The sequence below is a fragment of the Astatotilapia calliptera genome, chromosome 16 (genome assembly GCF_900246225.1).
Source record: "Astatotilapia calliptera chromosome 16, fAstCal1.2, whole genome shotgun sequence".
Lineage (NCBI taxonomy): Eukaryota > Metazoa > Chordata > Actinopteri > Cichliformes > Cichlidae > Astatotilapia > Astatotilapia calliptera.
The window spans coordinates 17,010,936-17,037,613 of record NC_039317.1 but is presented as its reverse complement, the minus strand read 5'-3'; the positions used below and the strand labels follow the sequence as shown (position 1 = coordinate 17,037,613).

Below are 26,678 nucleotides of genomic sequence, written 5' to 3'. Positions count from 1 at the left end.
ACAAATGAAGTCATAAAAATGTTCATATAACCCTTGTTTGATGTTAAAACTCAACTTCCCCCCTTGTTTGACACATTCCCATGTGTCAAATCAACGGAGCTAGAAAATTTAAAAAAAAGGTTAGTGACCTCATATCTTAGAAAGCATGAGACCTTCTCCTATCCAGTGTCGTTGCTCCAGTCCTGTCATCCGGTGCCAGGGAATGAAGTCAATTTAATTGTCATGTTAGATCTGTTCAACTCCTGGCTCCGCCCAGAGCCTGCGTCCGCAGAATTGCCATGAAACAAAACCTGTATTAATATGAACTTCACTGGAATATGAACTTGTTGACACAGCAAAGGAACATTCTCTCCTTCTCGAGGACAGGCACTGACTCCCACTTATCTCCTGGAGCCAACTGTCCCTTATGGAGACACAACATTGCAGCTACAAGGTTTTGCAGATTGTTAAGTTGATCTGTGTGTAATGCTCGGAATCAGGTATGTAATATTAAATGAATGTTGTTTAATCAACTGCCACTACTTAAAACTTAGCAAAAGATATAACTGAATAAAAGATCACAAAGAAAAGCATGATATCAGTGTTATGTAAGCGCGTGCGGCCTTCTATGCTCGAAGTCACTCCAGTCCATAGATCAGCCAAACATCGCGCTGACTGTAGCTTTTAACCCTTATTAACTTGAGCACAACTCTATAATGAGCAACAAACTGCAATATGTATAAAAATGATCATGGTTACACCTGCAATGAAAGATCATATGATTATCCTGACACCTGTAAATAGAAGATTAACCTGAGGTTATAACAATCACTGTAATACAAATGTTAATGTAATGTCAATAGCTTCAAGCAATGTTTAACGCAATGCTTGTTATATGATTCTGATGTAACGATAATGCTGATGCTGAAATAATAGTAAAACACCCCCTTTTATCCCGTTAATAAACTTCACACATAGACGTTTATAAATGCCTCTTTTAAATTATATTTCCCCCTGTCTTTCCCTTACTGACCACAGCAGGGGAAGCTTTGTTTTGATTCAGCCATGAATCCAGCTCACCTGATTCATCACTGAGCCCCACCGTCACTGGCATCTGACAGAGTGGCGCTGCATACTTGTCCTTTAATGTCACTATTTCCAATCTGTTAATTAGAGTGCTTAAACATGAAGTCCACAACAAGTCAATACAGCTGTAAATGTGGCCAATTATCAATCTATTACCAATCAATAATGAAAAATAGCTTTTATTTTATGCATGCTTTTCGTCAACCACTCACCCAGAGGATCTCCAATCCCAGAAAATTCCTTCTCCTTATTTAATGAGTCCATCCTCCTTCCATGCCCTGGTAACTGGTCCATCCAGAGCCATATCATCTTGAAATATACACACAACAAGCCAAACCACACCTTGGTCACACCAACCCTTTTCCGCCCTGAAGATGTCCAACGCCATCTTAGTCTGGAACAGGCTTTTAACAGTTTTGCAATTTTCATTAGTTTTTATTTTTATTTAGTTTCGACTTCAGATTTTCGAATTTATATCAGTTTTAATTAGTTTTTATCAATTGTTGGCTAGTTTAGTTTTTTTTTTGTTGAAAATCCTTAGTTTCAGTTTAGTTCCGATTAGTTTCAGTTATATTTTTAGTTGTGTTTGCAAAAATTAAGTGTAACAAAATCTCAGTTTCATCATCAGTCATGCTCTTCTGCTTATCCTTGGGTATTGAGACTATTAACTCTTGCAGCACCAGGTTTTCGTAATTTTGGTTCAAGTCAATTGATAAACTTTTTGAAGGCAATTGACTCACACAGTTATGTAGATGTCCCCGTCCTGTTGTCTCGGGATGCATCACGCTGCCTTGCATGGAGTTAGCTTCTGTTTCTGGGGATGAGGGTTGAGTGTGCTCCCTTACCTTTTCAAGGTAAGCTGGGTTAGCCTTCTTGTGTGACCTTTTCAAGTGCACTTTAAGGTTTGTGGGATTTTTTCCCTTTATAAATGTCCCTCATAATTTGTCTCTTTCCACTACAAGACACTTGCTTTATCCAAAACACAGTCATATTCAAAGTAATCCCAAATTGGACTCTGGCGCTTTCTCCCGACTTTTCCTGACATGATTCTGCGCGTGGACGGAGCAGCAACACAGACGACTCGACTAACGTGCTGCCACCTGCTGGCATAATGAGACGGCAAGAAAAAATCTGGAAACTAAACTTCATTTTCACCCTTTACTATTGTAGGACACGCACACATCAATGAAAACTAAACACATTTTGCTATAAATTCAGTTAATTTTAGTTAGTTTTGTGAACACTCATTACAGTTTTAGTTAGTTTTCCTTTTTTTTTTTTTTTTTTTCGTTAACGAAAATGTTTTTTCACTTCTAGTTTTCGTTATTTCGTTAGTTTTCGTTAATGATAATAACCTTGCTCTGCACACTGGAATAAACATAATCAACATGATCAACATTTTACTGCGTGTTATTTCACCATCTTATCGATTCCAACTCTCCATCCTTATGTGGTTTGCGACATTATGTTTATCCACTCTGTCTCTAAATGTTTGAAGAATTTTTCATGTTTGAAAAATGAAAGTGAAATTTATGGTGTCATCACCCCTTCGGGGCTTACCTTTCCCAGTGTTGATGATATTCCTCCCTATTCTTTGCAAGTATTCCCTTTTGGTGGCGAGAAACTGTTGGTGTGGTCAAGTGGGTGCTGTAAAAACAAAAGCTCAGGACAGAACAGTTATCAGTCATGTACTTCATACAAAATTAGCATATATTTGATTTCATATTGATCCTCTGAGTGTAATGGTACATTTTAATTTGAATTTATCAAAGCTAAACACAATAATTTTTCTTTATTTTGGTCTTGTTCTTGTGCAGCACCACCTCCTATCACACGCCCCTGTCGGTTCTATCCTACTTTTAAATTGCTGACTATTTCAAGAAAGCACCTAAAAAACGGGGACCAGTGTTTATTATTACATATCTCCATTTTGAATGTGACAAGCCTACCATTTCCCTGTTATCCATAGATATTAATAGAGTTTTTTGGCTTTTTTTCCCCCCTCTATAACAGTTAATTGACTTTTTACAGTGGCCCGCTATGGTTAATAATAACATGTTCAGTCATGAGTGAAATCAAAGCTTTTCTTCACTTTAGCATTTAACCTTCCCAACAATATACTGTGATACATTAATCGAAACACAGCTACTAAAACACACTTTTCTTAATGCAAACATCAGTAACTCAAAATTAGCAACCAAAGGGTTAAGTCTGCAGTTCACACTCATGTGAAGCTACAGCCTCCTCCTTTAGTCTCTGTCATCCTTCTGTTCCTGTAAAAACAAAACAAAGCAAGACAAAACATCCACCCTTCTTTTACAGGCTGGGTGAATTGTTTGTGGACATTTACTAATCCTAAAGTCAGTACCGTTTTTTTCTCAGTATCAAGTCAGTTAAAACTTTTAGTCGTCAGTCCATCACAGGCCAGTCACATGCATACATCCACACACATTCATACCAGGTATTGCTGATAATGGAGTCTCACGCGCAACCTATTCGAGCCTCCATCACCAGCAAGATGACGTCATCATTTTAAAGGAAAACAGTTCCTTGTTTTTTGGACTGGATTGACTCGCTGCAATCCTTTTAGGCTCAGGACTTCTCATGTGATCAATGTCCCATATAAGTGAATTTCTCCAGAGCCCATTACAATCATGGAGAAAAATACGTTGCGACTGTTTCCAGTAAGAATATTTTATAGCGCTTTAAAGTTCAATCTCTCAGGCCTGGATTAAAGAGCTGATTTGTTAAATCAGGAACTCACAAAATACCAAAATATCACCACCGGTGGATCACACCTCTCAGATGTTCTTATTTCAGTGCACTGTAACAAAAGCAAAAACAAACATAACCAATAAAATACTCATATAATAACAAATACTGGGGCCCATTGCAAACATGTCCAAGCATAAAACCATCTTCCTCTCTCTTAGAGAAAGAAAACAATCCAAACCTCACTGATAAAATAAAGCTAGTGTCAAGCAAAACCCAAAAATCAACCAAAACTTCACCAGAAAGTTTTTCTCGCTCCCGGGACAATATTGTGTAGGAATACAGGTACTGTAACTCCTTTTTGCACTGAAAAAACATGTTGGATTTACTTGATTCAATAGTGGACACTGGTTGCACACAAATGTTTTGCTTTGGCAGAAACTTAAACAACTGAGTTAAATCAACACAACCTTTTCATGTTTAGTAAACCTGTGCATTTTGTGTTCATAAAACACGATTGAAACATGTTCAGATGGAGTAAGTTGAGCTGTTGGAATATTTTAATCCTTCAATTCTGTCAGTTTATTTCAACACTATTCAATAACTTTTATCCTCTTCATTATAATTTAAAGAATTGTATAAGTTTACATTGTTTTAAAAAGTGTTACATGCTTAAAATGATAACTCAATATGAAGAATGCGAATGAAATTGGAGTTCATTGAAAATGGATCCATTATAATTTTTTGTTTTATTTATTTTAATTTTATTTTTCTCCTTGTTACTATGTGGAGTGGTATATTCTGATTGTAAATTTGTTGTTTGGTTTGGGTTAGGACTGGAGATAAATGTTAATGTTAGTTTGTTCCCTGATTTTTGGTGCCCACTTGTAATATAAGTTGGAATGTATACTGAAAAAAATAATCAGTGGGATAAACATAAAAAAATTATTGTAAGCGGTTGCACGAAATTAAGTTATGTTTGGTTAACCTTAGTTTTTTATGTTATACCTGCACACATTTTTCTGGTAACACGAACATGACTTTTTTATGTTGTTGTTATGTTTTTCATTCCGGTCAAATATTTATAGAAACCACTTGTTTATCAGACATGAACTTTTTGTGTTAATTGTATTGGACTACTATGTGTTATATTGACAAGACAATTTTATGGTAAGCTTATTTTATTTTATAACAAATTTCTAATATATAATATATAATCTAATATATAATTGCGTGTTCAATAAATAAAACTAAATTAAGGCTGATCTTACTGTATGTACTGTACACTTTCTCTCAATCAAAGAAATAAGCAAAACATTTTTGAACAATGACCTGTATTTTTGAAAATACTACACAGTTGTAAAAATGGACTTTCAATTCAGGCTTCCAAAATATACATGAGTCATATTTGTACAATGCATCTCTTGAAAAACATTCCACAACATTCCTCAAAGTTATCTGCTGGAACCTGAATTCAACATTGTGGGGCCTTATGACATCGCGCTTATGTAAAAAATAGTTTTTTAAATGTAAGAGCCATAAGGTAATATGGCAACAGGGGTGTAATTATTAAAATGACACAAAGAAGAGACTTAAAATAACATTATAATCCACAGGCACACAACCAAGAGACCTAAACTGATTAGTATTGGCTTGCTTCTATCACTAAACATCACAATCACTAATACTAGACAATGCAATCTGTTTGTAGTGGTGCACCTTGGGAACAAAATTGCAAATTGGTGAAATTGGTGCAAGGCACCATTTCCATTGAGAAAAATGGAAATTCAAAGTTTGAAATTTTTTTTTAAAAGAGCCATGGCTTGAAAAGTGAAAACTGCAGTAATAAAGGCCCCAAGTTGAAAAGTGCCAGAAAAATAAGTTTCACTATGTACTGCAACTTTACCAGTGCTGGCTTAAAAGAAAGGATGGTATATATTCGAAGAGGTAAACATGTTGTTCCCACATCATAACTGGAAAACTGTTCAATCGTACAGTCTGGTCCTGAGAACCTGGGCCTTCTTTGAAAGGCTGTTCCTTTTGAGCTCCATAACCAGTTTCTATAATACCTCGAAGGTATACTTTTCCAGTGGGTAGGTGAGGTTCAAAGTGTACATTAGTCCAAACAGCATTGCAGCTGCTAGGGTATAGTTATCCAAATCCTGCCAGACTCTCTGGCCTTCAAGGACTATCCCGATGTCCTCAGGGCTGCCATTGGCATCTCTTGACTTTATGATGTAAATTCCCATAGTTGTTCCCTTATTAGATCGTTGGATAATGGCTTCATCTGTGGCCTAGAAAATGCAGAATTCCAAAATTTAATTAAACAGAACACTGGTCAAAGAACATTATACCAAATCTTATTTCAATCTGTGTCACTATTCCAAAAAATGTTAACATTAACACATTAGGTGAACAAAAATGGATTCATTACAGCATGTGATTTGAGTCCTCAGAATGCTTAAAAAGGTAATGCATGAAGTGAAATCTCCATGCAAAGAAGCAGAATACTGTCAGAGCATAGAGAGGTGTTCAACTATGAACTCCACACATAGTTCTAATGCAGGTAAAAGAAGAAAAAAAAACGCACCCATGGTAAATTGTGAAAATCCCAGGTGATTTTCAACATACTCCTGGCATAGAGTGACAAGCAGCATTTTGTTAAAATTATTATTTTCCCTAGAGTGTATACACAAATTATTTTTTTCTTACCTGGGCCGTGGGCTCCAGAATGTTCTGCAGTCTTCTTCCTATTTGTCCTCCTCGCCTTTTGAAGACCTTTATGAGTTTGTCAGATAGCACATCTATATGCGAGAGTAATCTGGACTGCAGTGGCATGGTGGTAATGCGCTTAAACTCTGCATTTATCTAAAAAGAGAAGTTGTCACATAAAAATGCTGTCAAAATCTCAAATCTCACAAGGTTACATCCACACAAAGTTGTTATTTTTTGTCATATTACTATTTATTAGCTATGGGTCCCATGTTGCTGAGCAGTTCCATAGTTGCTCTTACTTCCATACCACCCAAGCCTGTTTGCAACCACAGCAGTTGCCTCCTCCTGGCCATTTTGCAGTTCTGCCAAATGACCCAGAAACTACATCTATTATTGTCATATACACATCAAGGTCTTTCATTAATACTTAGTTAAATTAGTTAATTTGACCTTTCCAGAAAATTTACCTTACAGAATGTGAGATAACATATGCAAATCTTCACCCCCCCCCCAACAGAGCCCACCCCATGGCAAACTAGCTTATTTAACTGTTTAACTAAAACTAAACTAAATGGACACGAGTTTGTTAGTCTGTATTCACTGAGAAAAAACAAGCGGATGTGACTGGGCACACACTGAAAAAAAGCTAATGCACATAATATTGTCCTGCAGCTTAAGCTAGCATTATCGTTAGTTAACTTAAGGAATGACTTGTTTTTTCCATTATGTTGCTCAACAGCAATTCATGAGAAAAACTTCCCCATATAATGGATGTTCTCTTCGTTTCCTCTCAAACATGTAGTTTTCAGTTTACCTCGACAAAGTAAAGCTCAGCACCAAACGTAAACGAAGCAACGACAAAAAATGGCGGACCGCCACAGTGAATTTTCCCTCGCAGAACACGCCCTGGGGGGTGGAGTTTCAACAGAAAACGTAACTATTTTCTGTTATTTTGATATGACTGGTTTTAAAAGACTGAACATCCTTCTAAAACAAGTGAAAGGCGTGAGACTTAATTATGTTTAGACCAAAAATATAACTGATTCATGTTGGATATATTTACTGTATTTTTACTAATTTAACAACGTCATCATTGCATTAGTTGCTTTATGCTATAGCATTACGCTTACATTAGCTTGAAGCTCAAGGTCGTCATTTTATTTAATTTCTTTTTCTGGGCTCACAAACAGGACACACAACATTTAGATAACCGTTACACTGAATCTTGGGTCTGTGTTGAGTCTTCCAGCTGCTGACTACAGAAGCTAGATTGACCTTTCAGCATGTTTTTAGCGGCTGTGGCTATGTGCTGGTAATGTTACCGTGTGTGAGCAGTCACATTGGCAGCAGACATGTTTCAACAAACTAGTCATATCAGAATCAGAATCAGAATACTTTATTGATCCCTGGGGGAAATTATTTTTTGTTACAGTGCTCCATTTTAAACCAACATTAAGACAAGACAGACAATACGCTAACTAAGAATAGTACAATATATACATATATATACATACATACATACATAAGTCACTTATAAATAAATATTTGGAAAAGAAACATGTGTAGTTGTAGCAGCAAACAGTGTGTTAAGTGGATGCGTTGTACAGGGAGATGGCCACAGGCAGGAAAGATTTCCTGTGTTGTTCAGTGGTGCTTTTCGGTAATCTCAGTCTCTCACTGAACGAGCTCCTGTGACTGACCAACATGTCATGGAGTGGGTGGGAGGTGTTATCCAACATTGTCTTTATCTTGGACAGCATCCGCCTCTCCGACACCACCTTGAGGGAGTCCAGCTCCATCCCCACAACATTGCTGGCCTTACGGATCAGTTTATTAAGTCTGTTGGCATCTGCGACCCTCAGCCTGCTCCCCCAGCATGCAACAGCATAGAGGATCGCACTGGCCACCACAGACTCATAGAAAATCCTCAGCATTTTCTGGCAGATGTTGAAGGACCTCAGTCGCCTCAAAAAATAGAGACGACTCTGGCCCTTCCTGTAAAGTGCTGTGGTGTTTTTAGCCCAGTCCAGTTTATTGTCAATGTGTACTCCAAGGTATTTATAGTCCTCCACAATGTCAACACTGACCCCCTGGATTGAAACAGGGGTCAAGTGTTTCCTGGTCTTCCTGAAGTCCACGATCAGTTCCTTGGTCTTTGCCACGTTGAGCTGCAGATGATTCTGCTCACACCACGTGACAAAGGAGTCGACCACAGCCCGGTACTCTGTCTCATCATCCCTGCTGATGCATCCAACCACCGCAGAGTCATCAGAAAACTTCTGAAGATGGCAGGTCTCTGTGCAGTGGCTGAAGTCTGTGGTGTAGAGGGTGAAGAGGAAGGGGGAGAGGACAGTCCCCTGTGGTGCCCCTGTGTTGCTAATCACCTTGTCAGACACACACTGTGGGAGACGTACATATTGTGGTCTTCCTGTCAGGTAATCAACAATCCAGGACACCAGAGAAGCATCCACCTGCATCGCTGCTAACTTATCACCCAGGAGGGTCGGCCTGATGGTGTTGAAAGCACTGGAAAAGTCAAAAAACATGACCCTCACAGTACTCGCCGGCTGGTCCAGATGGGTGTAGACACGATTGAGCAGGTAGATGATGGCGTCCTCTGTTCCGAGACGAGGCTGATAAGCGAACTGAAGGGGATCCAGATGTGGTCTTACTATGGGTCGCAGCTGGTCCAGGATGAGCCTTTCCAGGGTCTTCATGATGTGGGAGGTCAGTGCCACGGGCCTGTAATCCTGGGGGCCACTGGGACGAGGCGTCTTTGGTACAGGGACGAGGCATGATGTCTTCCACATCACCGGGACCCTCTGCAGACTCAGACTCAGCATAAACAGTTTATGAAAGACTCCACACAGCTGGGGGGCACAGGCCTTGAGGACAAGGGGACTCACTCCGTCTGGTCCAGCAGACTTGCCTGAGTGAAGTCTCCTCATTTGCATCTCAACCTGGTATTGAGTGAAGGTGATGGGTGGGGGAGGGGTGTCAGGAATCTCACAGGAGGCAACATGTGAAGAGAGAGGCTGGCACAGTGGTGTGGCTCTGGATTCCAGGCTGACTGCAGGTGAGGTTGTGGGGGTGGGAGCAGACACTGTGGTGTCGAATCTATTGAAAAACAGATTCAACTCGTCGGCTCTATTCTCACCTCCCTCAGCTCCCCTGCTGTTGGTTGGCCTGAATCCAGTGATGGTCTTCATGCCCCTCCACACCTCTCTCATGCTGTTCTGCTGGAGTTTCCACTCCAGCTTCCTCCTGTAATTGTCCTTAGCCTCTCTGATCTTGTCCTTTAGTAACACCTGGACCTTCCTCACCTCCTCTTTGTTGCCCCCTCTGAAAGCCCTCTTCTTGTTGTTGAGGAGGGCTTTGATGTCCTTAGTCACCCACGGCTTGTTATTTGGGTAACAATGAACAGTCTGAGCTGGAACAATAGAGTCGGTGCAGAAAGTTATGTAGTCTGTGATACACTCAGTAAGCCCATTGATGTCCTCGGCGTGAGGCTCACAGAGTGTTTCCCAGTCGGTCACCTCGAAACAGCCCTGTAGTTACGCTATTGCCTCCTCTGACCACCTCCTAACAGTCCTGGTGGTCACAGGTTCCCTCCTCACAATTGGCACATAGCGGGGGGTGAGGTGAATCAGGTTATGATCTGACCTACCAAGTGGGGGGAGGGAGGAGGAGCTGTATGCATCCTTGACGTTAGCATACAGTAATATCCCAGCCCTACATTAGCTTGTTTAATGGTTAAGACACTGCAGGTACCACCACTTACTACAGACACCGATGCAAGTTTGTAATAGTCTGGTAATTTAGACTGAAAGAATATACAAACAATATTAACTCACATTATATATGTTAATTACTAATTTGCTTATCGCATAATTTCGGTTACCATTAGCTAACTGGAGCTAGCTAACATTGGCCTTTCATGGTTTTCGATAAACAGCCCACATACCTGTAAAATGACAACACCCCAGTAAAAGTCCACATATATAAAGGGTCTACACTCTTTCTCACTGGTGTGTTAGCTTTAAAATCCTATTTACCTTCAAGTGTAAAACTCCAGATGGTAGTAGATTTTCCAATGCGAGAGACAAAAATGGCGGACAGTGCAGCCGATTTTTCCTTTCCAGGGGGCGGAGCTTGAGGATAAAACACACTAACTTGTTTCTTTCCAACATGATTTGTTCTAAAAGAATGAATATTCTTAAAGAATATGTGAAAATTAAAAGACAAAAATATGTTTAGATGTGAAATTTAAATTAGTCATGCTGGATATATGAAGTAATTCTATGCAGATTCAACAACCACCCTATTGCATTTTTTTCAGTGTAGATAGGGGGCAGGGTTTAATAAGAATATTTTCTTCTTCCTGCTCCTTTTCACACATGGTTGTAGTGCTTTATTGATAGAAAGTGTGGTTGGTTTGTTTGATCTGTTGTACCAAGTGTGAAATAAATAAATGAAATGAAATGAAATAACTTTTATCCAAATACTACTTGGTCACTTAAATACTACATGTTGTCTTCACATTGCATACAGTTCAACAAAGTCTAGATCCTGGTTACCATAAAAATTTAATGGGTCTACAACAACTACCATCCCCCTATCTTTATCCTGGTGACAGCAGGGCCGGGAAATAACCCTGAAGTGATAGGTTCCCCGGCAGGGTACACCCCGGACAGCCGACCAGTCTATCAGGTAGAAACAAACAGCCGTTTACCCTTACATTCATGGATAATTTAGAATCATCAATTAACCTAGCTCTAATAACTGCATGGCTTTTTCTCTCACACTGGAAACCAGAATTTCGTACAGATCTTTAAAGCCTGAGGCAATTGTGTTAAATACACGCGAGATGCTTATGTAAATCCAAGGGCTGGCCCCTTTTTTTCTTTTTTTCATTGTGTTCCTCCTTCAATTAAATCTCACTCACAACAATGTGGCGCTCCGAAATAAGGCTCACACCGTTAATTCATCATTTTCACTCTGTACCACTGCTCCTTATCAGGCTGTGTGAAGCACAGTAAACAATTCAGTGGAGGCCTTAAGCCATAAACAGACATCACGCACAGACATTGTTTTCATAACCAAACTGCCTTAGACCCTGTCCACTTACAGACCTTTGAATCATTCAAAGATAATAAAAAAAATGGACCAATTTTTTTTTTTTTTACCAAATTCAACCAGTGTTGTGTCTACAGATAATGGAAAACTTAGCAAAGAAACAATTTTAGATTTTATCTTCAGGCAGTTTATTACCAGCACCCTGTCACAAAAGCATCTCTTCCCATTTCTTAACAGTTTGACAGCCATAGCATAAGATAAGATAAGATGACCTTTATTAGTCCCACAGGTGGGAAATTTGTTTTGTTACAGCAAAAGTGAAAAGTTATGTAGAAGAAATTAGAAAACACTGGAATGCAATAAAATAAAATAAAATACTATATACAATACATACAACTGAGTAAGAAAATACAAAAGTACAACTTCGTCAGAAGAAGAATTGTACAAGAATTGCACATATAGCAGTCTTATTGCACGTGTGAGGGTTTGATCAGCTGCAAAAGTCTTTGTTGTGGAGTCTGACAGCAGTGGGGAGGAAAGACCTGCGAAATCTCTCCGTCCCACACCGTGGGTGCCGCAGTCTCCCACTGAAGGAGCTGCTCAGTGCTGTCAGAGTCTCTTGCATGGGGTGGGAGATGTTGTCCAACAGGGATGACAGCTTAGCCGCCATTCTCCTGTCACTCACTCCACTGGGTCCAGAGGGCATCCTAGAACAGAGTACTAGAACATAGTATTTTTATGAACTAGAGAACTTGTCATATTTCAGCATGCTGTGCTTTGTGTGCCTAAACCATTTTAGGAAACTGGCCAAGTGAAGGTAAAAACAAAAGGCGAGGCTTAAAAACACTGAGTGTTTAAAATTACCTGTAAAACACTGTGGAGACTGTCATAGTTTAGGGCTACATTTCGGTAAGTGGTACTGGAGATTGACAACATCAATACTGATGGAATTATGAACAGAGACGACTACCATTAGATTTTCATCCACTTTCATGGTGGCAATGGTCCCAAATTCACGGTCAATTCAGTAAAAACATACCTGAGTAGGAAAAACACACAATGCTATACTATCAGTAATTGATTAGTCTCCCCCCCCCCCCCCTTTTTTTTTTATTTTTTTTATTCTGTATATCAACGTATGTTTGCACGCTTCACTAAGTCGCCATGTCTGGTGTTTATTACATAGTAAATATATGAAGAAATGAGGGGATGGCCAAAGATCTTTGCGGATTACGTCAGGAAAAAAACAAAAAGTCAAGACTATCAATTGTCCCCGCCCTTTCCGTGTTTTTGTCCAATCACGGCAGACCGGAAGTTTTGAGAGTCTGGAACGCGGGAATTTACCAATTCTGACTGAGCAGGACAACAGAGAAGGTAAATACTGTCACGTACTTCCAGTTATCTTCGTTCAGATTAATAAGCATTTGTAATTCGTCTGCATTTATAACGGGCACGCTCCTTAGCTAACAGTAACTTAACACAAATGTTCATGAATGGGAATGATGTCCACTGTGTTTAGCCGTAAACCAGTCCAGCTAACCTGCCAGTTTAACTGCTAACGTGTTAGCCAGCTGTGCTCTATATGTTAGTGCAGCCAAATGAGCGGCTTTATCAAACTGTTTTCTCTAATCCGTATTTCAGAGTCCATTGTTGTACGTTTTGCTAACTAATGCGTTCATATGAGTTGATTGAAAACGATCTAGGTGGTGAATTTACCGTGTTTTTATCCCTTGAGGTCGGTGCCGAATATAAAAATTGAAAAGAAATGAAGGTGGTAACGTGTGAGATAGCATGGCACAACAAGGAGCCAGTGTACAGTCTGGACTTTCAGCACAGCTCAGATGGACGCATTCATCGACTGGCCACAGCTGGAGTGGACACCACAGTCAGGGTGAGTGGAGACAGCGGTCAGAACATCAGGTTAACTCCGTAAGAGGTCGACGATTTTTATTTTGTTTTTAATTAAATAAAATGTGAAATAAAGAAGAAAAAAAAAACAGTGATTTAGTCTATAAATGCAGCAGGAAGAAGCGAGTCTCACGGATGTAGAAGACGCAGGTATTTGTACCCATCAGTTGTTATGTTTCTTCATTAATTGGTCATAAAAACACTTAGCTTAAGAATAAGGACACAGAAACAGAGATAATATGGAGAAAAAATTTTTTGTTAACTTTCTGAACAGTCCCAGTGCAGGTAGACAGAGTACAGTTGTAATTATAATCTTCCATATACTCATCATAAATGTCATGGTCATTTTGGGCTTTTAGTGATTCCTTCTGACTTTTCTTTTTCCGGGGTGAAATGATTGTACAGCGTACATCTTTAATGACTTAAGAAAAATAAGAATCTAGTACACAAGTATGAATTTAAAATTTAATGCTTGCTTGCTTTATCCTTTCTAAAACCAGTTATGGATGTGTGTTTGGTATCATTCTTCTGTTGGAACACCTGTTTTACTGCTGATTTGAGGTGAAGTTGAATAATTTGGTGGTAATTCTCCTATAAGATTCCATCTGTTAGGTAGGAGGTTCAAAGGTAAGGTAAAGTTTATCACCATGGGTTTAATCTGGTCAGAATGCAAAGAAAACAGCCTAACCATTGATTTTCCTTATGTACTGGATTATTTCACTTTAACTTAAAGGAAGACACACATGGACTACTAAACTCTAAAAGAGAAAACAAGGTTGGACTTTAAATCATTAACTTGAACATAAATGTTTAAACTCAGAAGAACAAATCAAACTGACCTCAGCCGCCGCCCTATGTGGGAGTGAAAAGAGTGAGTGAAAGGGAGTGCAGTCCTTATACAATGTATGCCAGGTGAGTTTATTTAAGGCACAAAGAAAATCAAGAACCAATCAGTGTTGAGAAAGTCAAGAGTGGAAACGAGGTAAATTGCGGTCATGTGAGGGAGAATGAGGAAAACAGGAAACAGAATAAGAATCTTTTACTACATCATCCACTTTGTGCAATCTACCAGTACCACTTACAAAACAGCCCTGGAGCATGATGCTGCCACAACCGTGCTTAAAGTTAGTACAGTGTTCTTGGGTGTGAAAACCTCACCATTACCTCACCATAATTCTTCTCCAGAAGGCCCTCGTTCACGTGGGCATTTCAGTCAAACTTAAAGGTGTCAGTTTTGGAGCAGGGGCATCTTTCTCAGGCAGAATCCTACAATCTACATCTACAATTCTCCTTCTTAGATCTTCACAGAGTTTCTTGGATTTTGAAGGACCAGAGTGTATGTAGAAATCTGGCCACAACTGTACATTTAAGCAAGTGTTTCACTGTGCATTTGTCAGGGTGATTATTGACCTTTTGTTTACAGAGACTTTTTCAGGCCCGCTTTAGCCCTTAGAGAATGCCTCTCTTAAGGCCCATAGGATACTGGTTAACACAACAAGTCAAAGATCCTTAGTCTGAGATCTGGAGGAGGCACAAATCCCTGGGAGGGTTGCATCAGGAAAGGCATCCTGTATAACACTCTTTGCCAAATCAGATAAGGAGAACTACTCACTGTGGTGGCCCCTTGTGACTAACAGAGCAGTCAAAAGTAGTCCTGTTTTTGTTTTTTCCTTCTCAGACACTGGTGACAGTCTCTAAGTCATGATGCACCATCAAGCAATGCGATGTTTTCATGTTTGCGTACAGCAAGGTTTTAAATTATCAAGGCACGTGACATCCTTAAAGGGATGATCCACCTAATAGCAGTTATTTAAGTATTAAGATTTTTAATACATTTACCCTTTTTTGTAACCTTTATCCTACTAAAATTAATCTGTGGACGGAGTATTGTTTGTGAAGAGCTGTATGTTGCACGGACAATTTACCGAGAATTTTTAATGATCTCTTTTCCTAATGATGTTTTTGCAGCTGTGGCGGGTGGATGCTGGTCCAGACGGGAAGGCGGTGGTAGAGTTTCTGTCTAATCTGGCTAGACATACAAAAGCTGTCAACGTAGTGCGCTTTAGCCCCAACGGAGAGCTGCTTGCTTCAGGAGGAGATGGTATGTTCCACGTAGTAGACAGACGCTTCTCAGCCTTTTCTCCATTGCAAACATGCGTGTTTCTATTTAAAAGCAACTGTTGTTTTTGTTCTCAAAACGAAACATGTTTTTTTAAGAAACAATAATAGAGGCCTTTTAACGTTTTGATGTAGATGCAATAATTCTGCTGTGGAAGCTCAACGACTCCAAGGAGCTCGAGCAGGCCTCTGTGTTTCAGGAGGATGAGGATGCTCAGCTAAACAAGGAGAGCTGGACTGTGGTCAAAACGCTTAGGTACGCTAGAACAGCAAGTGCTAATGTTTGCTAAGGTCAACGAAGTGAGACTCAGTCATAAATGGTGTTTAATTACTTTGTGTGGCACTCTGGTTGTTGAAGCTTTTATAACTATAATGCCCATGAGATGTGGTTATAGAAAGGAGTTTGCTATCTGATTTCTTTCCAGAGGGCACATAGAGGATGTGTATGACATCTGCTGGACACGTGATGGAAACTTCATGGTGTCTGGATCTGTTGATAACACAGCTATCATGTGGGACATCAATAAAGGTTTGTGGGTGCATACATTTTATCTGTGATGCTTTTATCTGGTGTTATTTTTGACTTTCTGTCTATTTTGTTGTTTGTGTTTTTAGGACAGAAGCTTTCTATCTTGAATGACCACAAGAGCTACGTGCAGGGGGTTACCTGGGATCCCCAAGGACAATATATTGCCACTCTCAGCTGTGATAGGTGATTCAAACATGGATTATACTCACTGGCGACTTTATTAGGGACACATTACTAAGTCACCTGGTGGATCCTCTTTTAACACCAGAACTGCTTTAATTCTACATCACTTAGGCTACGTCCACACGTACACGGGTATTTTTGAAAACTGAGATTTTCCGTTTTAGTTTTAAAAAAAAAATCCCGTCCATACGTAAACGCAGAAATGAAGGAAAACGCTGCTATGAACATGCCAAAGCAGCAGGTGGCGCTAGATTCCTAACCGTGCAGAAATGTTGGCCAATCAGAAGTCTAGAAGCCTCGGCGGGAAAAAGTAAACAAAGCTGGGGCATAGAAGCAGAACAGAGTCATATGTGTGGAGGGACAGTAACTGTGTGTGTATATGTAAGCATTTAAACACTGCAGAGAGTAGAATTAACAGTATTGTAGAAATTCATTTCACCGAAACAATAACGTGGCGCACAGTGTGACGTCAAAAAAGGCGCACACCTTTGACGCTGCGTTTTCTCCGTTTTTCTCGTCCACACGTAAATGCAAAAACGGAGTTTTCAAAATATCCACCCTGGCCGGAGTTTTTAAAAATCTCTGTTTTCAGTGACCGAAAACGCCGTTTACGTGTGGACGAAAGGTGGAAACGCATAGAAAAATCTGCGTTTTCAAAAATACCCGTGTACGTGTGGATGTAGCCTTAGATTCAAGAAGGTGCCTAAAACATTCCTCAGCTATTGACATGATGTGAGCACACAGTTGCTGCAGATTTGTCGGCTGCATAGCATTTATGTGAATCTTCTTTTCCTCTACATTGTAATGGCGCTCTATTAGATTGGGATATGGTGACTGTGGAGGCTGTTTGACTACAGTGAACTCAGTGACTTCATCAGAAAACCGGTTTTAGATTACTTGAGCTTTGTGACATGACACGTTATCCTGTTGGGTACACTGTGCCCATAAAGCCGTGGACATGGTCAGCAACAATAGTCAGGTAGGCTATAGCATTTAAACGATGTTCAGCTGGTACTAACGAGCCCAAAGTGTGCCAAGAAAATATCCCCCACACCTTAACACCTCTATCAGCCTGAGCTATTGATGCAAGGCAGGTTGGATCCATGCTTTCATGTTGTTTACACCAAAGTCTGACCCTGTCATTTGCAGCACAAATTGATACTCATCAGACCACACAACATTTTTCCCAGTCTTCTATTGTCCACTTTTGGTGAGCCTGTGAGGATTTTAGCCTCAGTTTCCAGTTCTTAGCAGAGTGAAGTGACACTGTGTGTTCTGCTGCTGCTGGAGCCCATCTGCTTCAGTGGTTGAGGGATTCAGAGATGCTCTTCTGCTTACCTTAGGTGTAATAAGTGGTTATTTAAGTTTCTTTTGCCTTCCTATCAGTCCCTTAAATCACCTTTATTCCCTATTATGAAGCTCAGTTTTCACTTCAGCAGGTTGACTTGACAACGTCTGCTTGCCTAAATGCACTGAGTTGCTGTCATGTGATTGGCTGGTTAGATCTTTGCATTACCAAACAACTGAACAGGTGTAACTAACAAAGTGGGCAATGAGTGCAGTATTGTTCCTTATTAAATGATTGTATTTGATGTCGTGTAGGCACTGGCATTGATGTGTCAGCACGCTGATGCTCGGAATATTTTTGTTTCTCCTCCCATTCAGGGTGCTTCGTGTGTACAGCACTCACACCAAGAAGAAGGCCTTCAGTATCAGTAAAATGAGCTCTGGGCCGCTTGCAGAAGGAGAGGTCAGTCGTGCTTCTTTTTACAAACTCTCTTCAATGTCTTAAAGGTGGTTCTAATGTCTCAGTTACTTCTTTCCAATCATTTTTATTAGCACCAGTCTGGTCTCTCATAAATCTGAAATTCTGAGAAATCTGTGTTTCATCCAAGCTGATAGTTGCATGAGCCACAATACCTCTCTTAACTTTGCAAAAGGTGTTTTGAGGTTTTTCCTGCTTGTGTTATTCTTATTCCTTAACCTGCTCTTTAACAAGTTTATAAAATCAAATATAAGAAATTAAATGCTCTACCAAACTGTCCAGAGCGAGTTAGAACTGTTGCCTTTTCAGGTGAAGCAGTACAGGATGTTCCACGATGACAGCATGAGGTCTTTCTTTCGCCGTCTCTCATTCACACCAGACGGGTCATTCCTGCTTGCTCCCGGTAAACACAAAGCATGCTTTTGAAATCTTGTGTTCTAACAGTGCAACACTTTTTTTCTAATTTCGCCTCGCTGTTGTCTGCTTCTTTGAAACCTCAGCTGGATGCGTGGAGATAGGAGAAAACATCATGAATACCACCTACATCTTTTCCAGGAAGGGTCTAAAGAGGTATCTTTTGTGGACTGTTATTGTATTTACACCCTATTCAGAGTCTGTTAAAGTTTAATAATCTGTGTATATAAATATCTTTCTGTGTGTTTTATAGGCCTGTTGCTCACTTGCCGTGCCCATCTAAGGCTACACTGGCTGTGCGCTGCTGCCCTGTCTACTTTGAACTGAGGACAAAAAAAGGAGAAGGCAAGGACATTCAAGCAAGACTGATTATTTTGGACTAGTTTTCTTTTCTTGTGTTGTGTTCTTCGTGTCACTCCCATTCCCATTTCTTCCCTACAGACGGTACTGTCCAGGCTCTTCCCAACGTATTCCAGCTGCCGTACCGTATGGTGTTTGCCGTGGCCTCTGAGGATTCAATCCTGTTGTATGACACGCAGCAGAAACTTCCATTTGGCCTTGTGTCCAACATCCACTACCACACACTCAGTGATCTCACATGGTAAACTTTCTTTTTAGCCGTTTTAGCACAGGTATCTATATTTAACTTTTCAAAAGCAAAAGATGACAGGAAGATATGATAATGTGCACACAAAAAAGTAATATGTATTTACTTATTTGTTAAAAACAGCCAAATCTGTATATTATTCACTTGTTTTGAGTGAAGCCTGATTTTCTTAAAGGAATATTTTGTCTTAAAAATACAAAACAACACAGCAATACATAAAAGCAGATAATCTGTACTCACAGAACACACACTTTGAGGTTATAAAGTACAAAACTTCATGGCATTGCCATCAAAACCACAGAAATCAGCAAAAGAGAGGAAGACAGAAGCAGGGAACAGCTAGTAATAGGCCAAATTCATCTTTTATATGATGGCTGCAGCAATTGGAATAAAAGACCTTTATTTGTCACCGTGATAAAGGGAAAGCTTTCACCTCTTGGAAGCCAATATAGATAGGGGTTAAAGAGTAGCAATGCCATGTGAAACATTTGCCTTAAAATGAAATGCGCCTAATTTGTCTTATGAGCTCCAGTAGATGTGCTTGCTTTGTCGACAGGCTTCAATCAGATACATAAGCCATGTATTGCTCAGCCAGAATATAGCTAGCATAAAGGTGGAATTTGGCGAGTGTTACTAAAGAACATGACTGGCTCAAATAACTCCTGTTATTCAGTTATTTGCCTGAAGATGCTTTATATTGTAAGGTACAGTAGGAAGGAAAAACTCTTTTAACAGGAAGAAACAGGAGCCAGAGTTTTATACAGTACGTGTTGATGAGTGAAAGTTGAGTAAAGAAAAAACATTCAGTGCATCAATATCTAGTCAAATGTGATGGACAAACAAGATTTTGAAAGATTTTTCTCCTTAAAGTTATACTTCTCCCACCACCTTTGCTGCATCTCTGCTGCTATCTATGGGCTAAATTATCAGTGACCAAACAGTTCATCCACTGCAGCACAATACTGCAAACTACCCAGTTTAGCCTGCACTTAGAGTCCAGCATAAGCTCTAAATAACATGAAGTTATCAGTTAATTTGTTGCTAAAGACATGATCGAACTTATAATAATAATTTCTTACAGTCAGTCTTACATTTAATAACCTGAAAACTTGTAACTTTGTGAGCATTCCTTAGTCTGATAATGATATTTTATGTGTGGATTTATGCCCATGAAGTAGAGAGGTGGATGGTAAACTGTAAATGTTTTACCATTAAGCAGAATTTATCCCTTGCAGGTCCCGTGATGGTTCCTTCCTGGCTGTGTCCTCCACAGACGGTTACTGCTCCTTCCTGTCATTCTCTCCTGGGGAGCTGGGCACTCCACTGAAAGAGCCGCCCACCCTGGAGGTCTTTGTCCCAAGCAGTGGTGTTGAGAAAAAAGGCAAGAAGGCATCATTGGCCAAAGGCTCATCTCCTATATCCCAGCCGTCACCCCCAGCCCCACCTGCCACATCCCAAGCTAACCAGGGCAAAGACGCCCCCTCTCTAACCTCCCCAGAGGAGAAGAAGAGCACCCCTCGTGCCAACTCCAAACCTCAGCCCCGCAGGATCACCCTCAACACCCTTGAGGGATGGGGAAAGCCCACTACTCCTAAAGCCACGGCCTCTGCAGCACCTCAGTCCTCAAAATCTGGGAGCACAAGCGCCCCTTCCACTCCCCAACCACGCGTAACCCCCCTCTCTCCATCCACACCAAAAGTCCTCAACAGTGCCAATACTCCTGGGCCCGCAACACCTAAGAGTGCTGCCACATCAAAAGGGCCCACTCCAAGGTAAATATTAGAGCAGCTGTCTTTGGGATTCTGTCAGGGTGGCAGAAAGTAAAACGGGTAAATAATGATGTACTTAGTACGGGTATGTTTTTATTTCTTTTGTATGCAAGTTGTTTTCTCGTGTAGCTGCCAATAGAAATTCAAAGCTGTTTCATTCAGTCTTTAAAAAAAGAAAGTGCTTCACACCCTCAACTTTCAAAAACATAAAAGTTTAATAGTTATTTTATTTAAAAAAATTAATTGCTTAAAGGGAAAGTATTGTACTCATTTCTAGCTCCACTTGGTCTCTTTGACAATAGGTTTTCATTATTATTCACAGTTCACAATAAGCCATATTTGTCTGAAACAAGCTGTTTTAGCTCGTTTGTCCTTAGACACCTTTCCTCTGTCTGCCTCTTACAAACAGAAGTTTTTGTGAAAACCAGAACCGTGTGCCTGATTTTACCGGATTAAGGTTATCTATGACATCATACAGTTTCAAAAGTAGAAAAAAACAGTCTGAAACAGAGTTTACAACAGTGTATTCCCTGAGGCTCTCAGGAAGCCTTGTACATATTGGTATTTGTATAAACAGACACTTTATAACTGCTGCTTTTATACATGTAGACACAGTCAAGAGAGTGACAGCTAAAGCTCAAACCAAGCATAAGAATGGGGAGGAAAGAGGATTCAAGTGGTTTTTAACATGGCGTCGTTGTGCCAAATGGGCTGGTTTGAGTATTTCAGAAACTGCTGATCTGTTGAGATTTTCCTGCACAACAACTGGGTGAAATTTGCGTTGTTGGTGTCAGAGATCAGTGGAGAATGACCAGCTTACTTCAAGTTGAATGGAAGGCAACAGTAACTCAAATAGAAGCTCTGTGCAAACAAGGTATCAAGACAAGCATCTCTGAATACACAACACCTTGAATCTTACGTGGATGGGCTACAGTAGCAGAAAACCACACCAGGTGCCACTGCTGTCTGCTAAGAACAGGAAACTGAGGCTACAGGTCACACAGGCTGATCAAAATTCAGCAATGGAAGTTTGGTAAAACATTGCCTTGAGTCATTTGGATGGATTGTTTGCTGTAAACAACATGGAAGCACCGATCATTCCTGTCTTTTATCATTGGTTCAAGGTGGTGTTTGTGGTGTAATCATGTGGAGGCCTGTATTCTTGGCATATTTGGGCCCTTAAGAGCAACTGAGCATTGTTTATATGCTGCAGCCTACCTGGTTAGTACTGATGCTAACCATGCCCATTCTGTTGTGACCACAGTGACTTCTAATTGGCTGCTTTCAGCAGGACAACGCACCATGTCACAAAGCTCACATCCTTTCAAACTAATTTCTTGAACTTGACATGAGTTTACTCAAATGGCCTTCAGAGTCCACAGATCTTAGTTTAATCTGAGCACCTTTGGTATGTGGTGGAACGGATGATTGATAAATCTGCAGCAGCTGTGTGACTTCTATCACGTATCAGGCCTTTTCTGAAAGCACAAGTTGGTCCTAGCAATGTGTACCTAATGAAGTGTCCCACAAGTGTATGTGGGGAAAAAAGGAAATCAAAAAACACCTCCTTAAAGAAAGAACTTATATGCTTGTACATATAATTTGTGGATGTTTTTTTTTTTTTTTGACAGTAAAGTTTTAAACAAAAGCGTCTTTCAAATCCATGTTCCACAGTTTATTAGGAGTTGTGTCTAAAAATCTGTTATGAGGATGAGCGTCTCCAATTTTGAATATTATTCAAATATATTTTACAGGAAAGGGAAACTTGCTGAAACCCACTCGAGTGATCTAGAAACACAGTGGAATTATTCATTAAGCATGTAATGTAGAGATAATAAGTGTTGTTTGTGCAGCAGCAGCCTTAAAGCTTCACTGTGAGTATTAAAGCTTCTTTTTAGATGCAGCGTGGCGCGTGTGAAGAGTGCAGTTTGCCCTAAACTACAGCGTATGCTAATTTATGGAAATATATAATCTATTCAAATCTTTGACCGGACTCGTATTGACTACATCTACCCTCCTAGCCCCCTTGAATGCAGTTTGAGTTTTCAGAGTGTGAAAAGTAAGAAAACACTGTGCTCTTTATAGTGTATAATATGCCTTCTTTTGAATAAGTTAAGAGAAATATAAATAGCTCTATTTGCCGTGTGAGGTTTTTGTCGGTTAATATGTGCCCAGCACCTGCAGTGTGAACAAAGCCCTGTCTGGTATGAGGGATTCGTTGGACCCCCCACTGACTACAAAATAATAATCACTCTGTCAGACTGCTGGCAGACAATAGCAGGCCTGTGCATGCTTTTGCGTACCCCCTTTTTCACATCTGTAACTTGGAACGTTTGACTAATTTTCACTGTTGGGCAACAACAAAACAAAAGACGATAAATACACGTTGTGTTGCTTTGAGGTCTTTTCAGCATTGCTACTTTTTTCTCTTTGTTTGCAGGAGAGTATCTTTGACTCCCCTTGCACCCCGGTCTCCAGCTGTTGGCTCACTTTTCAGCCCTCTCTCCTCCACGGAAAAGGCCAAACACGGTTAGTAAGGTTTTCGCCGTCTTTTTTAATGCTGAACTTTCCACGATAATCAACTTTTATAATGGAGAGTCGAGTGAGATGCTTACAATTATTAGGTGGCAAGAGCCCAGGGATTGTTGTGGCCCTCCCTAGACTGAGTGATAGTAGCAACAACTTGTCTTATCCTATGTTTAAATCAGTGTATGTTATTGTGCCTTTATTACAGTACCATATTTGAGTTGGATTACCTCTTTATGTACACGCTCTTATAGCAAGCTTGTAGCAAGTTATGGATTTGTACTAGAGCTTAGAACATATATATATTTTTGAAGATCTATTTCACCTTGAGTCTTTTTGTAGCTTAAATTGTTTACTGACATCTCTGACTATGACACAGCTACAGATGCATTCAAAGAAGCAGGAAACAAAAGCAGTCAGACAGGTTGCAAACAAGCCAGCAGCATAGTTTGATTAGGTGAGCCACTTTGTTTGGGAGTGAACATCAAAGTAAGCAAACCTGAAAGGGCTATATTAATTCTTCAGTGCTAAACTTTTGGTCTGTTTGATACATTTTAGCCCATTCTTCTTTATAATGTTGCTTCGGTTCACTGAAGTTTTCAGGAATTTATTTATGCATATCTCTCTTAAAGTCATGCAGTTAGTTACGACTGACTGGACCTTTGAGCTGTGCTTAGGATCTTTGTCCTTTTGCACGAAGCCTTTTAGCCAAGCTTTAGATGTGAGACACAAGGCCTCACATTTGATGCTGTTATGATCAGTCACACTGATTATTTTGCTGTCAGCTAAATGGCTGCTTTTACAACGAACTATAATTTTAGAAAAATATGAAAAGGTTATATGCATGACACAGAATGTACTTAACTCTGCACTGTAACCTTCCAGGTAACCTCCCAAGAAATGTGCCTACACGTTAGGTCGACACCATTTGATTGGCGTGGAAGGCGTAAATTATGACATAGATCTTCCACTGAAGCGTTTCTTTTATTAACGAGCAATAATAAGTATTTAAAGGAAGCTCCACCTCTTTGCTCTTTGCGGTGTGTAAACAGACTCTAGCTCCACATTAAACTGGGCCATCATCATCATCTCTGCTGCTGTTGTGGTATCAGTGTGCGTGTGCTTAATGTCAAACTTTTTATTCACACGCCGATCCTAAATGCATTTGTATTGCAGGTCTGTTTTTAGTCGCAAATGGGGTTCGCGTTTCCATGGTGACCATGATGTGCTATAGAGCCCTAAACAGTTATTTAAATTTCACAGCTCTATCATTAAGACATGGGAGAATCTGATGAGCTCATAATTGAGTATTTCATTAATTAATGTTCAGATTATTTCTCAGCGTATTTTTGTTTATTCTTGCACCTTCAGCCCTGATGGTGTTTAATGTACAAAACCCCCCAAAACATCATGCAGTGCAGAAAACCCAGAATTAATGCCGAAGTCCTGCTTTCTAGTAGCAGATCATGGCAGGGCTGGCAAAATCGCTAGCCCTGCCATCATATAGCCCCGGGACGTCGGGCTAGCGATTTTGCGAGCCCTGCATGGGGGTGCCAAAGAAGCCCAAATCATTACCCCTCGAACACTGTGGTTCACAGTTTGCAAAAGGTGTTTACGCTGATATGCTGTGTTTTCACCAAACATCTCCATTATTGTCAAATCAAACTTTAGGTATCATGTTCTTTTTAGAGAGAAGAGGCTCGTTTTCATTGTTTCATTCCAAATCAGTCTTTTTTTAATTGCATTGTCATGAGTCTGAGACGTAGCTGTTGAGCATTGCACAATCTGACCTTGAGTTGAATTTGCTGCGGCACGAGGAAGATTGTGACATTGCGTTAACACATATCTGAATCCTCCAGACCAGCAAACTGCTAGAACTTGTGCTCACACTTGCTGAAAAATGATTTGGTACATTTGATTGGAATTACCTGGCTACTACTTAGCCTCTTAATTGCTATGCAAACAGTAAAGGTGGGCTTACATTTTTTCACAGGACTGGGGAAATGTTGCTTTTCGCATGACTGTACACGCAGCAGAAGATCACACAGAAACAGGCTATGACGTGTAACCTTCTTTTTATTTCACCAGATCGTCCTTCTCCTCCCACTGATCCAGTGTGCCAGCCTCCAGAATCTAAACGACCCAAGACCACCCAAGAAAAGACCAGCGTCACCAAGGAGTAGTATAAACTGAGAAAAGTGTGGTGCTGTAAAATAAGACTAGAGTATATAAAGCAGAATGGAAGTTGAAGACGCATCAGCAAAAGAGCACTGAGGCTCCACATGAATTCACAGTGTTGTGTGCAATAGCATTGCCTTTGCGTCATATTGATCTTAGCGACTGGAGCTTTACATTTCACTTTATGTACTCAGTTATAAAGCAGACTGTATTGCAGTTTATGTCCTTTATTCTTTTTTTAAAGGTGTTTTGTATCATATGATAAACAAGTAATGAGTTAATTGTATTATATTTGTGTTGTGTGAAATTTAAAAGCTTGAGTCAAGTTGTTTCACTTCTCCAGAACATGATTGTGAAGAGAAAACTGTACTGAAAACCTGTAGAAGACAATAACAAGCACTTGAAGGGTTTTGACTTTGTGTGAGCTTTGAGTTTATATAGCATGCTGAAGACTTTGGTTGAATAGGGTGACTTCTGTTGTTAAGCATTTGCATTTTCTTATTGTCTAATAAAAGATGTTTGATATAAAGTGCAAGTTCTGGTGGTTTATCACATGGTATCTAAATAATAAATAATTAAAAAGAATATTTACCTAATAGTAATTAATTACCTGACAGAAGTGAAGTCAAAGTGATTTGAAGGCGGGCAGTTACATTTTAAAAACAAATTGTAACGTTAATCTCCCTTTCTTTGCATTGCTAATAACATTTTAACCATATTTGTTATTTCTATTGTGCCCTTCATGTTAACATGTCAGTTTACTGATATAAATTGCCATGGTCTAAATTGTGCATTATCAGTGCTGTCAGTAATAAACCTTTTGAGTTAAAAAAACAATTCTTCATTCATTACCCTAAAGCAACAGTCTTTACAAATTCACCCACCATCATCTTCAAGCTCTATTAAATTAATTAATGATGCTGTACTTCAGTGCAACAATCTTTGAAAAGTAGACGGAAGCACCAAAATTTGTGTTTGTCTCTCTAGTGCCATCCATTCAAAAAATCCCATTGCACACTTGGAAAATTCCAGATGTTCTATTATAGGCATTGTTTCCCTTTTAGGAAGCAGTTTTACTGCAGAACCACTGGTTCATTTTCAGAGGTTTTACTC

At 39.9% G+C, this 26,678-nt stretch overlaps 1 protein-coding gene across 1 annotated transcript; it reads left to right on the top strand.

Moving 5' to 3' along the window:
- The first annotated feature begins 12,850 nt into the window (after window positions 1-12,850).
- chaf1b (chromatin assembly factor 1, subunit B) lies at window positions 12,851-26,094 on the top strand. Its single transcript, XM_026145723.1, has 14 exons — window positions 12,851-12,942; window positions 13,304-13,459; window positions 15,445-15,577; window positions 15,730-15,850; window positions 16,020-16,123; window positions 16,210-16,306; window positions 17,972-18,056; window positions 18,381-18,474; window positions 18,572-18,641; window positions 18,739-18,830; window positions 18,927-19,086; window positions 20,328-20,864; window positions 23,302-23,390; window positions 25,476-26,094. Exons 2-14 carry the CDS (start codon window positions 13,334-13,336, stop codon window positions 25,568-25,570), a joined length of 1,803 nt encoding a protein of 600 aa, XP_026001508.1. The 5' UTR covers window positions 12,851-12,942; window positions 13,304-13,333; the 3' UTR covers window positions 25,571-26,094.
- Window positions 26,095-26,678: the final 584 nt, after the last annotated feature.

What these genes read in the sequence shown, in the direction of transcription:
- chaf1b (XM_026145723.1), top strand. Translation starts at nt 13,334, where the DNA reads ATGAAGGTGGTAACGTGTGAGATAGCATGGCACAACAAGGAGCCAGTG. An exon ending in ACACTCAGTGATCTCACATG is followed by an intron (nt 19,087 to 20,327) that starts GTAAACTTTCTT and finishes TATCCCTTGCAG; the next exon opens with GTCCCGTGATGGTTCCTTCC. An exon ending in TCAAAAGGGCCCACTCCAAG is followed by an intron (nt 20,865 to 23,301) that starts GTAAATATTAGA and finishes CTTTGTTTGCAG; the next exon opens with GAGAGTATCTTTGACTCCCC.